Consider the following 16,057-nt stretch of genomic DNA (forward strand, 5'->3'; position numbering starts at 1 on the left):
GAATTCCAGGAAAACAGCAGTTTTCCATGAGTTTCTAGAAACATTTCAACTGTATTTATACATTAGCTTTCAAAGTGAAAAGAGGTGTTACACCACACTGCCCCACATCATCTACTGCTTATGAAAGCCAGCAAGAATCTCTCATTCTTGGACACTGCTCCTGGTTACATAATTATGGACTAGAAGAAAAAGTTCTAAAATGACAGAAAGCRAAAAACAGTCGCATAAACAAGACACAAGCCTCTTCTCTCTCGTTGGATGGCAGAAGCTTACAGAATTTCTATCCAGTATTTTGCAGAAATACAAGAGCATGACCTGTAAAGTCAGAAGTGCTTGACAGGTGTGCTACACAGATAGTCTACTCATACGCTGTAAATCTGACATGTTTAAGCCATACTGTATATACTCTGCAAGTGCAGARTACACATGCAGAGCACAATAGGAGACTTCAGACAAAAAACACACAAATAAACAAAAAGGCAGAAAAGAAGGCTGTGACTAGAATACAGCCACAAGTATGTGCATTTTGTGCATCTGTCTTTATAAAAATCTGACTATCCTAATTATTAGAAATAGGACAATCCAAATCATATTCTGTTATGYTTGTTCTCTCCTCTTTTTATAATTCATGTAATTTTATGAGTAATATCTTTTGTATGTGACCTCCTAAAACCCTTCCTGTTGCCCGCTTGGAGAYTGCCATGCACATCTGGGAGACCATMSCAGAGCAAATGACACTCTCAGATGGAGAAGCAAGACCTCTTGCCTCTTCTTGCCTCCAGCTCTGAAATACTAGAAAGGAGACAAAGAGCCCTATCTCCTGGTGAGTCTAAGTATTGCACAAGCGAATCTGAGTATGTAGCTTCCCCATACAAAGGTACATAAATAAAATATCCAAGTTTATCTCCTGTCAGCAACTCAGTTTACTCAGCTTCCAAACTTACAGGGAATGATGATTTTCCAGTTGCTGTTATATATGTTTAGCACTGCAGTTCCAAGGACATTCATCATCTATAATGCAAACCATTGATTTTTCTGGGAGGAATAACACAGGAAAATTGCCAGTAAGAGCCAGTCAATCAGCATCACAGAATTGTTTAAAAAACAGCCAAATTTTATTTTAACTATAGACAGTATACCCAAATCTCTCACGCAAGCTGACAAAGACAGCTTCATAAAAACAAAGTTTAAAGGCTATTGCTGTAAATGTGTAAGTTACCTCATGGAAAAAGGTATAACTTAAAGAAAAATTGTGGCATTTGTTCCATGAACTAAATTCAGAGGTTATAAAAATGGCCCAAAAATCCAAATAAGATTTGAGTTTTGTACTTTGTTTAATAATACAAAGACTTGATTCTGCTTTCTGTTGTTTTACATTTTATTGTCTTTGCTTAAGAGAAGACAATTTTTTCATCTCAGAACTGCAATGCAAATATTTTTGTTTTATCAATTCTTAGAAAGAAATTTAGACTCAGCCACTCTTACTTAGATTTTCTGTGCTTACCACTGCTCCACCACTTCTTGCCGTTGATCACGTAACTGTTTCCATCTCGCTCAATGCTGCACTGCATATTGGTGGCATCACTTGAAGCTACATCAGGTTCTGTGTTAAAAAGAAAAAAAAGAAAACAAACAATTGGATACAGGTAGTATTACTACCACAGATACCAGGATCTACGTATACTGCAAACACACTATTTTGCTCCCTGTAGAAAAGTTGTTTCAGAACCTCACTGCTGGTGGTCAAAGGCATTCTATTTTCTTATGACTATTTTTCATAGGCAGCTTAAGCTGACTTGTTCTTGGGCCCAAACTATCCTTTATATCAAATACCCCTCTTCCTTTCCTGACATTTTAAAATCTTTACCACTTCCAATGTACTACTTATAGATAACAGTCATATCTCTTCTCAGACTGTTTTTGTAGGCTGCTCTCAAGTGAAAGTAAAGGAATTTAAACCTCCTATGATGGAACTTGACGGGTTTATGAAATAGATTACATCAATTGTTTGCCAGCAGTGCAAGCAATGATCTTGAAYAGGAAAGGTTCAACTGCTTTGTTAGGCCATCTTCTCTTACGTTTTCACAGAAGGCATCTTTTTACTCTTGGGGAACAGAATGAAACAGAATAGGCAAACTAAGGGTCTAACGCTGTAAGACCAAGTTCTCTCAACTCCTGCTGACACAGGAAGCCCAAAATTTAGACATTATATGTTCAAAAGTTACCTTCCTACCTCAAAAGTCAAGCTTTTCAGAAGTGCTGAATGCCACATGATTCCAAGAGTAAAAATGTATATAACGCTGAGCTGAAGACACAAAGTGTATCATGTGTTTCACAAGTTACTTTTAGGGTTATGCCTCAAAAACTCCAAACATGACATAATGCAAAACTACATAACTTGAACCACAATTGTCATACTTGTACCTACATCTTCTGGAGAATCCCCAAAGCATATTATAAAATGGTAAGTGCTATTGTAGATCTGGTTTGTACAATAATCTATATTTTAATAGTACTAAAAATAAATTGAAATTATGTGGAAAGCAAATACTAATTATTGTAACACTGAGAAGTGGCAACTATCAGATGGGGAGCTCCAGAAGTACAGCAAGGGTGCCCAACTTTGTATTCATACCTCAGAGATGCTTTCACATTCACACGCACAGACCCAGTAGAACTACCTGCATTAACTGATTAAGACATAACAACTTCTGTTTTTTTCATAAATTATTGTGAAAATTGTGCCAGTTGCCTGTAACTCTCTTCTGGAGAAAAATTTACCTGTCATGCAGAAACATGAACTAATCTTCCCTTCAAGAAGAGGCTCAAGCCACTCTTTCTTTTGCTCTTCTGTCCCATACATGTGCAGGACCTCCATATTTCCAGTGTCTGTAAGAAATCAGCAGGTATGTTTACTTGTAGAGATACACAGCTGGTAAGGCATAAGATGCCCAACTTCATACCATGCTCAGTGCTGTAGTTAAAGCACAGGGTTTGCTAACCAGGTGCATGACAGTTGAAAACTTCAGGGGCAAAGAAACATTTCCCTGTCTCTTCAGCTATTAGTGCATAGTCAAGCTGGCTGAGACCACTGACATCTGGGAGAAAAAGGTTCCACAGACCTTCTGCTTTCGCCATTTCCTGTTGAAAGAATCAAAGGAAAACACAATAGCAATAAACCTTCATCCTGCAATGAAGCTTGGCCTGCTACCCATTTTCTTCCGTCCTGCTTAGCATGTTGTCCAATATATCTGACCTTTCAGTTTTTTTCCAAATTGTTATTTTCAATAGATAAGTCTTTGAGTTAAAGTATATCCTCCATAGAACTCACTTTTGCTTTTCTCCTCTTTCCTTTGTATCTCATCTCCTTTTGCATGCCTCCCTTAATTACTTCTTTCCTTCCTTTCACTGTTCTTCAGTGTTTCTCTCCACGAAGTCAGAATTCTCAAACAGCATAGAGCACACTTTCCTACTCTCCATGTCAGTGCCTTTGTTTCTTTTATCGCTACAGTGCTGAAGAATATTTATTATCCAGTACCTTCAGTCTCTCAAGCACTGGCGGCTTCTTCCATTTTTCCTCAGCATTTCCGTGTTCAGTATAGTATTTTATTATTTCCTTAGAGAAACAAATAAAAGGTTGCTGTTTAAATAAATAATGATATTTAACATACACAAGTAAAGATACGGTTTGTTTCCCAGCCTTATACCTCAAGGAACTAACAAAGTATTTAACATATCTTTCTGTCATATAGTTAGCTGCATTACACATTAAAATATATTTTGAAAAAAATCAAACCATAATCTATTTATTTTGCAAGATGTCAAATGCATCACGGAGATGACTCCAATCAGTACATTTCACAAACAAAAATGGCTTGGAATGATTTAACAAAACAAGTGATGATAAAAGTAGAAGAAACAATTTTTTCTAAAGATACAAGTAACTGGTACCAACAGTATGCATGAGAGGAATAAACCCAAAGTCAAACAGATAAAACTTAGCCTGATGCACTGGCATGTAACATACAGGTTTCCAATCACAACATTCAAGTTAGTTAATCATTTTTAACAGAATAAAACCACAAAGAATGCAGGGTTTTTTTCTGTCAAAATAACTTCTTGAGTGAGTATTAGTACTATATACACCTGTGTTCTCTTTAATAAACCTACTGCTTTGACAAGTATATTTTAGTAAGGCATAGCACTTCAAAGTTGTCCCCAGAACTAGTTTTAGAATAAAAAAAAAAATAGTTCCTAAGAAACTCTCCCTTCTCCCTACCTATGTTCTTCTACAAACACTTCAGGAACACTGAACTGTAATTGTAAACTCCAGTTTCAGGTAAACATTTTTTGTGTGCTGATTTTATGATATTACACGATTCTCTTTATTCAGGGATTCGAGATCATCTTTCACATAGCCTTGCCATAAAACAATTATTATGCTAGTTACATAGAAAGAGTAAATGATTTTTAGAAAAATCATACAGTAAGAGAAATTTAGAATTAGAACCTGCAAGTCCTGATTTGCAAGCCTCATTGTCAGAAATAACTTACAAGAACAACACTATTCATTACAGATCTTTCATGGCTATTTGTGGTTCTTCTAAAAAAAAAAAATAAAAATAAAAAAAAAATAAAAAAAATAAGTACACCTGATTATTTAAAAAGTTTCTCTCCAAGACAATCTAGAACTAGTTAGACTTTCAAGACTCTTTGCATACCAAGAATTTCTGCTCCCAACAGATCCCTTCTGGTAGGCAAGTATATTCATAAATCGTTTAGATTAACATGTTCTCTACACCTCTGCCTGGCTAGAAAAACAACAACAACAGACCCAACCAAAAAACCACACGATTCTGCAACAAATGTCATCTGTGCTTCCGCTAGGCTGAAAATTGAACCAAGTTTCCAAATGAACCATTTTTAACATGTCACTGATTAAGTAGTGCTTCATCTCATTTTCCCTTTCTCTCATCATGGATTTCTGTGGATGTTTCCATTATCTGATTTCAATCCTTCACTGGTATCGGGATATATGCAGGAATTAGGCTACACTGATACATTATGGAATCACGTTCATTATCATACAAATAATACCTTAAAAAAATTTCAGAAGGCAAGGAACAAAAGCATTGAACATTGTATGGTTAAAAACAGCAGTTTCCTTTCTGAACAGGCAACCCAGAGTATATTTCCATCTGAGGCAAAAAAACAAAACCCTAATACTTTTAAAATAGGATGTGTACAGAGTGGCAAAAAAAAAGGCAATATGCAAAGTTATGCATGAATACTTTATAGAGCATTAAATTACCTTTCCAGAGYAACAACAGCTCAGGATACTTCCAAACATAACCAAAAGCAAAAAATAATTATCCTGTCCCATCACATACTTAATAAAGGCTGAATAAAGTAATAGGCTGGAGTTACAGAAACAGAAAGAGTCAGGAGAACAACATGCTTGTCCACATATTAGTTGAAGACAACTCACTTCCTCTAAATTAATTACAAAGTTTCTAACAAGAAATCTTAAGATAGCCATGGAGTGGTTATATATGGAGTATAATGGAGTGGTAGGCATAATGTAACACTTAGTACAAGGCTGTCTCATGAAACTGCATTTTGGCCACTCAATTTCCTGAACAAGGGAAAGGAAGACATGTAATAAACTCCAACTTTTGCCAGATCTGATGTCTATGACAATACACCAGAATTCATAGAAATAATGCTTTCAATAAAGGTTCTCATAGCATATATAAAAAACCAGAACAAATATTTGAGAGACTAAGCATCCTAACCTCAGTGATGTTCTAAATCAATTAAAATAAAAGAAATGCAAATGTTAGGCTCTTTGTGTCATGATTTTACTTCTTCCTTGGAACCGAAAAGCAAAAAACTCAAGAAGGAGGTGAAGACAAAAGTCTGGAATAGAATTTAGAATTTATGCGATATAAGACAGTGTGAGCTCCCTAAAAAAGTAACACAGCACCTGTGTGCATGCACAGCATCAGAAATAAATATGTGCCTCTGCACATAGTGCATAAGAGTTCTAGGTCTTTGTGAGGACGCCATGGTATTAACTACGAGCAAAGTATTCCTCCACTTTTAAAAGTAACGCTTAGCATTTATTAACAACACATACAATACTTCCTTTCTTCAAGGAGATTCATGCAAACGATAATGACGTATGTTAACATTTTGCAAGTACCACCAGAAATATCACTGATTGAAAAATAAAGCTGTTCTAAAAAAGAAAGAAAAAAAAACGAGGCCACGGCTTCTATACATTTTACAAAACTTCCATAAGTTTTACATTTTTGTAAACTCTTCTTATAAAATGGTCATTTATAAATAAGTTTACTAAAAGCTTTTACCTTTTCAGCTGGATATATGTGCTGTGTCATGAACTGCTTTACCTTCACCAGAATTTCTTCACCTTTCCTACTCTGATGGAACAACTCTCCTGAAATTCTGTGATGTGCTCTGCTGCTGAAAGATGATCTGAAGAAGAACATCCAACAGAGTAACAAATACAATCAAATTTTCCCTGATAACAATATAAACTACCTTATACAGGCATTTAAATAAGTGAAGGAGTTGCAAGAGCTTTGCCTGACCTTCTATCAGTAGTTTAGATCTCTCTTACCTTTTTGAGAGCTCTAATCCTCTCTCTGCCAAAGGCTTCACCATCTTAGAAAATTCATGACTATTCTCTGCAGAAGCATTTCCAAGGAGATATCTAGCATATATACCCTAAAACCAAAAGGAAAGGCATATGTGGTATAATTATGTTCTTAAAATTGTCTCTCTTTTAGATAGGTGATTTCTTCAGCTAGGTAAGCAAAACTTAAATGCACATAGTAGGAAAAACATTAGCAGCCAATGTAGTTTTATGAATTGCAGACAGAGTTTACTGGGATATGTTAGTATTGCTTTTGGTCCATATCTGATATAATGGAAAGGTTTGACCGACAAAAGAAAAACAACATACCTCCGCTAAACTAAACTAAACTAAAGCCCACAAGAACTAACAGAGCAAGGAAAAAAAAAAAAAAAAAAAAAAGAAGAAGAGCATGTCTCCACATGATGCTGCAAGCAAGCCCAGCCTGTCCTTAAGTCAACTGACACCAGTGTACATATATGATTATATATACACACACTCTAACTCCAAATATTAGGAAGCTTGTGTTACGTTTCCTAAGCTGGTCTCATGCTACAACTTCTCAAAAAACTGTATTCACATCACACAGTGGCTGAAAATCTAAATAAACAATTACTTCTGTTGATAATGAATCAATCAAACTTATTTTCTCCTGTAATCATACATCAAGATTGGGCTACTATGTCATTTTCTGCTCGTAATAAGCCGACATAATAATTGACACAGCCTCCTTTTCATCTATAGGTGRCAGCAAGAAGGCCTGACTTATGTATCATGTCTACTTTCATGAGAGCTGCAGAAAATTACTAACATTTATTTCTGTGTCATATGGGATTAAACTAGCTGGGGAGTCCAAAAGGAAGTCCAAATGACAAAATTGCCAGCACAGTGGCACATCAGTCACAAAATACCCACACATCCACTTTTTATTCTTCTCTAAGAATATCTAAGGATACGCATTCCTAAGAATTTAGCTATACTAAGACAAGGTACCAGTCATAACCATCTAAGATACTGTTTTCTAAAGGAAGAAACTGAAATACATTTTTATTTTTAAAACACAACTCATACTTTGAAAAAATATTATCAATCTACAAATAGTCATAATAAAAATATGCAACATTTCAGATAATATCGGTGAACGTATTACCTGGGATATTCCTGCCATTTTAAAATATGCTAAAGCAAGGAAAAAATTCAAGTTGGAAAAAGTAGTGCTGATACCCCGGCAGCGGCAGTAAATGGAAATCAGTTCTTCAAAGGAAGGAGTTTCTACAAAACAATAGAATATTTTAAGACACTCAACATTTTCTAGGATTTTTCCACTATATTTTTCAAACAGTTGAACAGCTTTTTCAGTTTTATGATACCTTCAATTTATGCAGTTAAAAAAAAAAAAAAAGAAAAAAGAAATCCTACAATTTATCATCTCTTATGAGCTAAATGTTATATGAAGAGACAAAAGGAAAAGGAATTTGCTGAATTCCAGCCAAGCACAACACTTCCTACTTCCCACCCCACCCATGAAATGAATTGCATCTTTTTTTTTTGAATAAGCTTACATTTAAATAAAATTTCCTCCAGTATCTCCAAGAAAGCTTTGAAATAACTTCTTATAGAAGTAACATACTGTGGTTAATCCACAGCATATTACTTACCTGTTCTAATAATAAACGTTAGTAGCAACACATTTCCTACAATGAAGAAACCTATGGAGAAGTTCTCTTCAAGTGCAAAATGATTTGCTCATTCATTTCAACATTTTATTGTTGTTTATAAAGATAACATATCAAATAGAAATCAATATTAGAATTCATTTTGACAAAAAAAATTACAACTTCATACCTACGGTGCCTTTGAATCGAAAGACAGTGCCTTCACCTAAGTCCTTAATAGATGTAGGCCAAAAGTAGAATAAAGTGGCATATGCTAAATCTGATAAAGGATGACCAGTAGTTGAAAGCTCCCAGTCCAGCACTGCCAAAACACGAGCCTTAAATAAAAATAAAAATCTCTCATAAATGACAGGAGATAAGCTGAATTCTCTACATCCGCAAACGCACAATCCACATAACACTCAACAGCTTTATTGCTGGAATATGCTCCAAGGTTACTATAAAGTTACACAAATGCCTTGTAACTGTCTACAGCAAAAATAGTTCCTTTTAGTACAATGTTAGAATCCATAGACAGTCAGGATTCACATAGTGGTAGAAAAGCAGTCATGTTAACAATAGAAACTCATTCTATATTATACATCTTTGAGTAGTGGTTTTCCTGTCAGAAACTTCTGAACTGCTCTATTCAAAATATGCTTGCAATACAGTATTCTAAAAAACCTGTAAAAGTAYTGATAGGTTTCTTTTCTTTTTAGGCCTTCATAATATTGCACAAATGCAATCTGTGATGAATTCTTATAATCTAGCTGTTCTATAGTCCTTCATGACCACACTAGTCTACGTGTGATCCATCGCTACTGATTATCTTGAACTGCGCATTGGTAGTCCTATGTGGCCATTTCTACAGAGACAGGAACCGCTTCTACGGACTATTTAAAAAGATCTATTTACAGTTTAGTCAGTTCTTTCAGCTGCAGCAGGAACTGTCASGAACTGCCAACTGCAACTGAGACTGCCAGAATCTCTGCTCAAGGAATCAATGAGCACATTTAAGCCTACAAATACTGTCTGTCAATTGGTCTACGCACAACAGAAGTTGCTTAGGGGAATTGCTGGGATCTCCTGCTTTGCCTGGAAGCTGGGTAGGAGCTCAGTCAGTCACCTTGTCTCAAGTCAGTCCGCTGTGTCATTTCTCTGAGCTTACTGAGGAACCTTCTGKACCACTCAGGGAACAGAGGACAAACAGCACTGGGTATGCACTCGGCCACAGCCCTGATACCCGGCTGCACCTCAGCTATCACAATGGAGCAAACTGATTTAATCCTTATAATCACAACTGTATCTCACATTCCATAGATTTTGCCAAAATAAACTCTACGCATTTCATCTCCCAACAGTTCTATAAGAAAAGTAAACAAAATATATTAAAGTTGCCTCTTTATTGATAACAGAACTGCATATGTTTTGCTCCTGATTACAAAGAAGCATCAGAAACAGAATAGACTCAGAATTAATTCCAGGACTGTCTGACACCTCTCGCCTTCTCATCAAGAATAGTGAAAAAAACCCTCAGAATGCATATATTCCGTTTTACAAAAAGTTAACTTATGAGTTAAGATTGCTAAGCCTGATAAGACGGTCACAGTTCATTTTAAAAATTATTTCCTCTACATCAAAAAAGAAATCAAACTATTGCACAGATCATATTCTAAAGTCCAAAATTCATCTATATTCTGCAGATATTGCAGARTCTTGATTACAAAATACCAGGCATATCTTTTGCTCACAACAAAGCAAATAATCACATTTTCATTATGGTTCTTTCCATGTTACATTGATATACAAGTAACACAGTATTTCTACAAACTAGAAAAACCTCTGTTCCTTTCCTTTAAAGATGAAAGAGGAACCATTAAYGGTCTCTGTGATTTACATGTTTTCCTTAACTAAACAGCTTTGGCAAATTTTTCTTTGCCTCCACCGATATCACATATCATGCATTTAGATCCTTTTCCAAAAGTCATTGTGGTCAAGTCCTACTGCAGATCAAGGGGGTTTGGATCAGATGCTTACATGGTTTAATGAAGTGAGCCTTCAGCATGTTCTAAATTTTCACTGCATCCAGTAGGATTTATATACATGAAATGTTTTGTTTCTGGACTTTGAATAGGGACTAGARCTAACGAATGATTTGAATAACCAACTCCTACAATGGAAACCTGTACTCTGTTAGGTACCTAAACTCCTTGCAGAGAACGTGCAGAAGAGTTAAGTTCTCTACTGTTCCTTTCTAAGATGTATAATAACAGTATACAAAGGACAGAATTATTATTTGCGCTATGATTTRCAAAGAAGAGAGTCAAGCAGCTTTGATGAATCAAGCTAAGACAATGACTGCATTAATACCCATGGTGCACTTAATCTAAGCAGTCCTTACACTGACATAGAGCAAATCACATACAAACACTATGTAAATGTCCCACTGTAGCCCTGCTAGGGCTACAAACAAATGGAGGACCAAAATGTAGTACTAAACATGTATGAGTAAGTCTCAAATACCTCTGTTGGATGGAAGATGATGTTATCTATTCTAAAATCCCCATGAATCAGTGTTTCTTCACTATCATCAGGTGGCAAGTTGTTTGCTAACCACTCAGCCAGCTGGTTCATGGCAGGAATATCTGTATGAGCAGCTGCATCATACTGTCTTTTCCAAGTTGACACCTAAAAACATAAAACTTACTTCAGGTTTTTCAAACTGATCAACAAGTTTTTTCAAAAGTATGAAATTATGAAGCCCWTGCTTCTGAGTTTTGACTATGTTACTTTTAAATTCATTAAAATCCAGCAGCTTTGTACTTGTAATGAATTGTGAGATTAAAAGATTCAATGAAGACTGCCTCTATTTCTCATTTCAATCCTATTTATGTGGCCCAAACCTAGTGTTATACCAAAAGCGAATAAATATCATTCCCCACTTACAGCATTATAAAAGTGATTTGAATGTAGCAATAACTTTGCAATGTGCACACATAATTGAATTAGGTGAAGCTGTTTAATAGTTTAAATATGATGGTCACTTTTAAAAGATATTAATATTTTAGCTTGCAATTCAAATAAATCTTCAATGACTTGATAAAACAATAATGTTTAAAGATCTGTACCTGTCTTCTGCAATATCCTGGTCCTCTGCCATATCCTTGGAGACCTAATGACTGCAAATCAAAGGAGTGCAGCAGGGCCAAGGTTTCTATCATTGCAATATRCAAAGCAGAACGCTCTGCTGGGCCCACTTCAGGCAGCGAGATGTCTCGGAAGATGCGACCCTGAAAACATCATAAATCAGATATTTGGTGGGATAGATGCATCAGGAGGAGAGAAGTAAAGCTATACATTTCAGAAGCAATGCAGYAAACTAATCTCCCCTGTGCAGTTGAAGATCTCTTAATTACTTTCTTTCTTGCCCTGTACAGGTGAAGGGATTCACCAGAATTYGAAATCATTCGCATGCAGGATGTCCACTGGAAGCTGAGTCCTGAGGAGGAGTTCAATATGGAATGAGCCTGGTAGGTTATTCCCATCAACAGCTAAAAAAGCAGCTTGTCACTTCCTGGTTTTTCTTCTAACAGCTCRTGTCACACAATAATTTAACATAGTAGTCACTGAGCTTCTGAATACACAGTGTCACCGGCTCTGACAAAGGGCGTGAGTTCCTCTACTCCCCAGCAGGTTTTGAGGGTGGGAGCTACAAAACCAGGTATCTCAGACACAGAAGGAAAAAAAAGCTGAAAACAGTGTTCTGCTGATCCTTACTGCCAGGCCCCAGTATCAGGACAAAAATCCTACTGCATTACAACCCTTTTTTCATTGTATTTTTCTGCCAAATTTTACTGGCTAAAAAAATGCTCCTTCCTCAATATCCTTCCAAATTTTTAAGCTTTAAATCAACCAAATTGCTGATATTTAGCAGAAAGGCTGCAGGCTGAGATATGACTAACAGGCAAAATCTACCTTAAAATAACTTCAGTAGAATAGGTCCTCAACTGCTTAAAATCCTTAGGTGAAGCAGTGCTCACTTGCCAAGTTAGAAGCTGCATATTTACTCTGGGGCCAGGGGAAGATATTCACTTGAAACTGTTACTGAATTTTAGAAGTGTAAAATATCAAAAATCTAGATCTTTATGAACTGGGACTGGAACATCTGCCACAGCCATTTTTCAGAATAAGACTGGCAATTATTTAAAATCACTAATAATCTGTCAAACCACTTATGTCAGCATAAGTGACATGGAMTCGATGCCTAACAAACCATTTTTGTCAGCATAAGAAACACAGACTCAACACTGGTTTCAGTCTTTGAATGCTCTGACTATTCCTGAATCTATTTATTAGACTATCATCAGGATAGAATTGCAGAGGTAAATCAAAATGCTACTAGCTAAACAGTATTTTCTGACACAACTGAAAGAATTACTTGTTTTCATAATACAGTTTAGTCAAAATATCAAATACATTTATTTGATAGTCCAAAGTCTTACCACTTTCCTTTCATTTGCTCGCATGCTGTTGTTTTAAACAATCACAAAAGCATGCCTCTGAATGCTTTTCCTCAGACCTCAAATTTCAGACTACAGGTGTCCCAAAATGCGTAAGAGGGAACATAAGCGGATATTTTCACACAGTCATATTTCTCAGGACTTGAGCTCTCCATGAAGACTAAACTTCCTAAACTCTGAACTATGTATTGGCATGCACTTGAACTTATCATATAAGAAAAGGCAGAYTGAATAGGCTGAGAAGAGCAGAGGCCTGAACTCAAATCCTCCTCCCACAAGAGGAAAAGACATGGTTCAGCAAACTTAAACTCAGAATTAGGAAAAACTGGCAGAAATGGCATCAACTGCAATCAACAGATACAGGATCCACAGAGTGATGCACTGCAGATCTGTGCTGTGCACGTTCTGAAAGTAATATCTGAGCTGAAATTCTATTTGGTTTTCAAGAAAAGGTGTTTTTATGTTGATTAGCACCTTCAATATTAAAAGGGTTCCAGGATGTCTGAGGATCCAGCATAACTTTATAGCCTCACCTGACCTCCCTCTGACTTACGCATATGATTTTCACACGTTATCTCAACTCATTTCAAGACATCCTCTTGACTGCTCAGATGAGAATAAGAAGGTTAAATATTGAGCTGGATACTTCAACAGAGAGGTAAGTAAACCTGGAAAAGCTGAAATCAGTAAGAATCCCTAAAAAATACCACTTTCTAAAAATATCAGGGAATTATTTCTATTTGTGTTCTCAGGATATACTGATACACATATTAAACTCCCCAAACTTATGAAAATACTGGATAAGTATTTTCCTCCATCAGAGGAAAGCTTTAAATAATTTAAAAGCAGCTTATACCAGGGAGAAGAAAAAAATCTTTCATGTTCGTTGACCAACCTCCACATGCTGCATTACATAAAACTCCGTTCCAATGACAGAAACATCACTGCAGTACAACAGGGGCTCGGGGACTGGAAATCCAGCTGAAAATAAGGCTTTCTGCACACGATATTCTCTATCAACCTGAATGAGATACAGAAACTTAGGTTCAGTTAAAAGTTCCCAAACATAAATCATTACTTTACTGAGTACAGTGAATAACAACACAACCTCTTAAATGCTTAGTTATGCACGTAGCACAGAAAACTTGAAATGATCTCATTAATTCATTGCATTTCTAGACAAATGCTCCATAATCACTGAAACATGCTCTGCACCATCATTTATAGGGCTTAAACACTTACAATAAAAAGTGTTTGGAACTTGTCAAAGAACGTTTAGTTACCTTGTGAGCTTTTGGTAAGAGAGGACCGTGAGGCTTCTTCCTTAGTACGTAAGCCTGCCCATCCTTCTGGAGATAAAAGGTTGGATTTGACTGGCCTGAGCTATAAGTAAGAATATTTAAATTACTTATGAATTCAAGTTTGCAAAGCACTGTGACTTGGTCTGAACAAAATGGTGAGACACACAAAACAGTTCTTCTCAAGAGTTTTCTTTCAAACATAATCTTACAAGGATGCTAGTAATAGCCTACAAAGTTGGATGTTCTATCGCCGCATATAAGAAAGGTGTCTTCTTTCACCGTGGAAAAGTCACAATTACACAATTTGTTCTCTTGTGAAAGAAAGCAAACCTTCTCCCCTCTCCCCAAAAGACATCATGAATGCTTTCAAGATCTGCAGTGGATGGATGGTATTAACCTTAAAGCTACCCAATTTGGAAGAAGTTAAATAGAGCAGAATTCACACTAACCCATAATTGTATTCTTCCTGTTGGTGAGCTGCAGTTTCACCATGCAAATATAGAGAATGTTCTCGAAATAACTGATGAACTGTAGTCCAAGTCACACTGAAYGTCAGCCTATTCATCTGTTTACATACATAAGGCACTGCCTAAAGCAGCTCTGAAGTTTTAAAGAATGAATGTTGCAGTAACAAAGAATTATAGAAATTAGACCTTTCTTCACATATACAGGTAAAGAGAAGAACATTCTAGATAAACCCTTCATGACACCTTGATTCTCATTTTCCTCARAGCTGAGGAAAATGAGCTAATCCTTATGCTGCCTTGTCATTCTAGATTATTTATAAGAACCATTCTGAGCTAGTCCAGTAAAAGATTAGAGAACTCGGAAAATCAAAGTCAAGCAGGCTTTTGCCCTCATGCTCCCTAGGAGACTTCTGTTTTTGCTGAGCCAGCCAGAGGACGGTCTGTATAAGAGTTTAGCAGGTGCACCCTGCAGATAAATACTCTACTAGGCACAATGAAGTTTTGGATTGATTGAAGCCTTCAGGTACAACCACAAGATAAATAAATCAGTAAAAACATAAATGCTGACAATTTATTAGCAGTTTACTATTACGTGCTCTCCTGAGGTCCCTCCTAAAGTCTCTTGGATCAAAGTACATGTGAAGATTTGGGTAAAGCTAAGGATTCAACAGATGTTTTAGATGCGTATCAGAAGACAATGAAAAATATCTATGGTGCTTAGAGATGGCTGAAGATAAAGCAGGTGGGATCACAGAAATTAAAATGTATTTTCAGAATCACTTATCTTCCTAATAGCTTCTGGTCTGAAGTCACATAACTTATTTGCTAAACCCAAAGTAACTACATGTGCTCTGAAACAGGGTTTTGGATCCGAGTGAGTACCTCACAGCTGCAACGCACTGTTCTCTGGGYGTTAATGAGAATCTCAGCACAGTGCAGTGCTGTTCACGTGCATCCGTTTTTTTAAAATGATCTCTGAAGCTGTTTATGCACTTCTGAACGTTATTACTTGTTGAGCAACTAAAAAGCAAGCAGATAAGCCATGACCGATAAGCAGGTGAGAGGCACCGAAACAGTCACACGCGTACTTAGGCAGAATGAACCGCGCAGGGCTTCTGCGAAGAGAGGAAAGTCCGCGCAAGCCACCCCTGCTTGCACTGACGCACCGCCAGCGCCGGGCCCATCGCCTCCGCCACGGCGGACTCTGACCTCTCCGGCGCTGCAAACGGCCATCCCTGACCCCCGCCCGGCGGGGCGCCAACGGCCGCCGCCGCCCGCCCCGCCGGCGACCTCGGGGCAGCAGAGCGGCCCGGCCCTCACCTGTACTGCCGGACGGCCAGCGCCGCGGCGGGCCGCCGGGGGAAGCCGGGCAGGTGGCGGCAGAGGTAGCGCTCCAAGCTGCCCTGGTCGAAGCGGTGCGGCGGCCGCACGTCCGTGGTGCCGCGCTCCGCCGCCA

At 37.3% G+C, this 16,057-nt stretch overlaps 1 protein-coding gene across 1 annotated transcript in view; it reads right to left on the bottom strand.

The window, feature by feature from the left end:
- The window catches only part of ACAD11 (acyl-CoA dehydrogenase family member 11), a gene marked incomplete at its 5' end in the record, with an annotated part of 33,941 nt that extends 17,886 nt beyond the window's left edge, over positions 1-16,055 (bottom strand). Inside the window, 13 exons of the mRNA XM_085311748.1 lie at positions 1,505-1,603; positions 2,782-2,889; positions 3,003-3,141; positions 3,539-3,616; positions 6,372-6,498; positions 6,644-6,750; positions 7,809-7,930; positions 8,504-8,651; positions 10,837-11,001; positions 11,442-11,603; positions 13,729-13,854; positions 14,117-14,216; positions 15,922-16,055. Coding sequence (XP_085167874.1) covers positions 1,505-1,603; positions 2,782-2,889; positions 3,003-3,141; positions 3,539-3,616; positions 6,372-6,498; positions 6,644-6,750; positions 7,809-7,930; positions 8,504-8,651; positions 10,837-11,001; positions 11,442-11,603; positions 13,729-13,854; positions 14,117-14,216; positions 15,922-16,055 — 1,615 coding nt within the window. The remainder of the gene's footprint in view (positions 1-1,504; positions 1,604-2,781; positions 2,890-3,002; positions 3,142-3,538; positions 3,617-6,371; positions 6,499-6,643; positions 6,751-7,808; positions 7,931-8,503; positions 8,652-10,836; positions 11,002-11,441; positions 11,604-13,728; positions 13,855-14,116; positions 14,217-15,921) is intronic.
- Between the last annotated feature and the right edge of the window lie 2 nt (positions 16,056-16,057).

Source organism: Rhea americana, unplaced genomic scaffold, assembly GCF_003343005.1.
Source record: "Rhea americana isolate MKP2758 unplaced genomic scaffold, rheAme1 scaffold_35, whole genome shotgun sequence".
Taxonomy (NCBI): Eukaryota; Metazoa; Chordata; class Aves; order Rheiformes; family Rheidae; genus Rhea; species Rhea americana.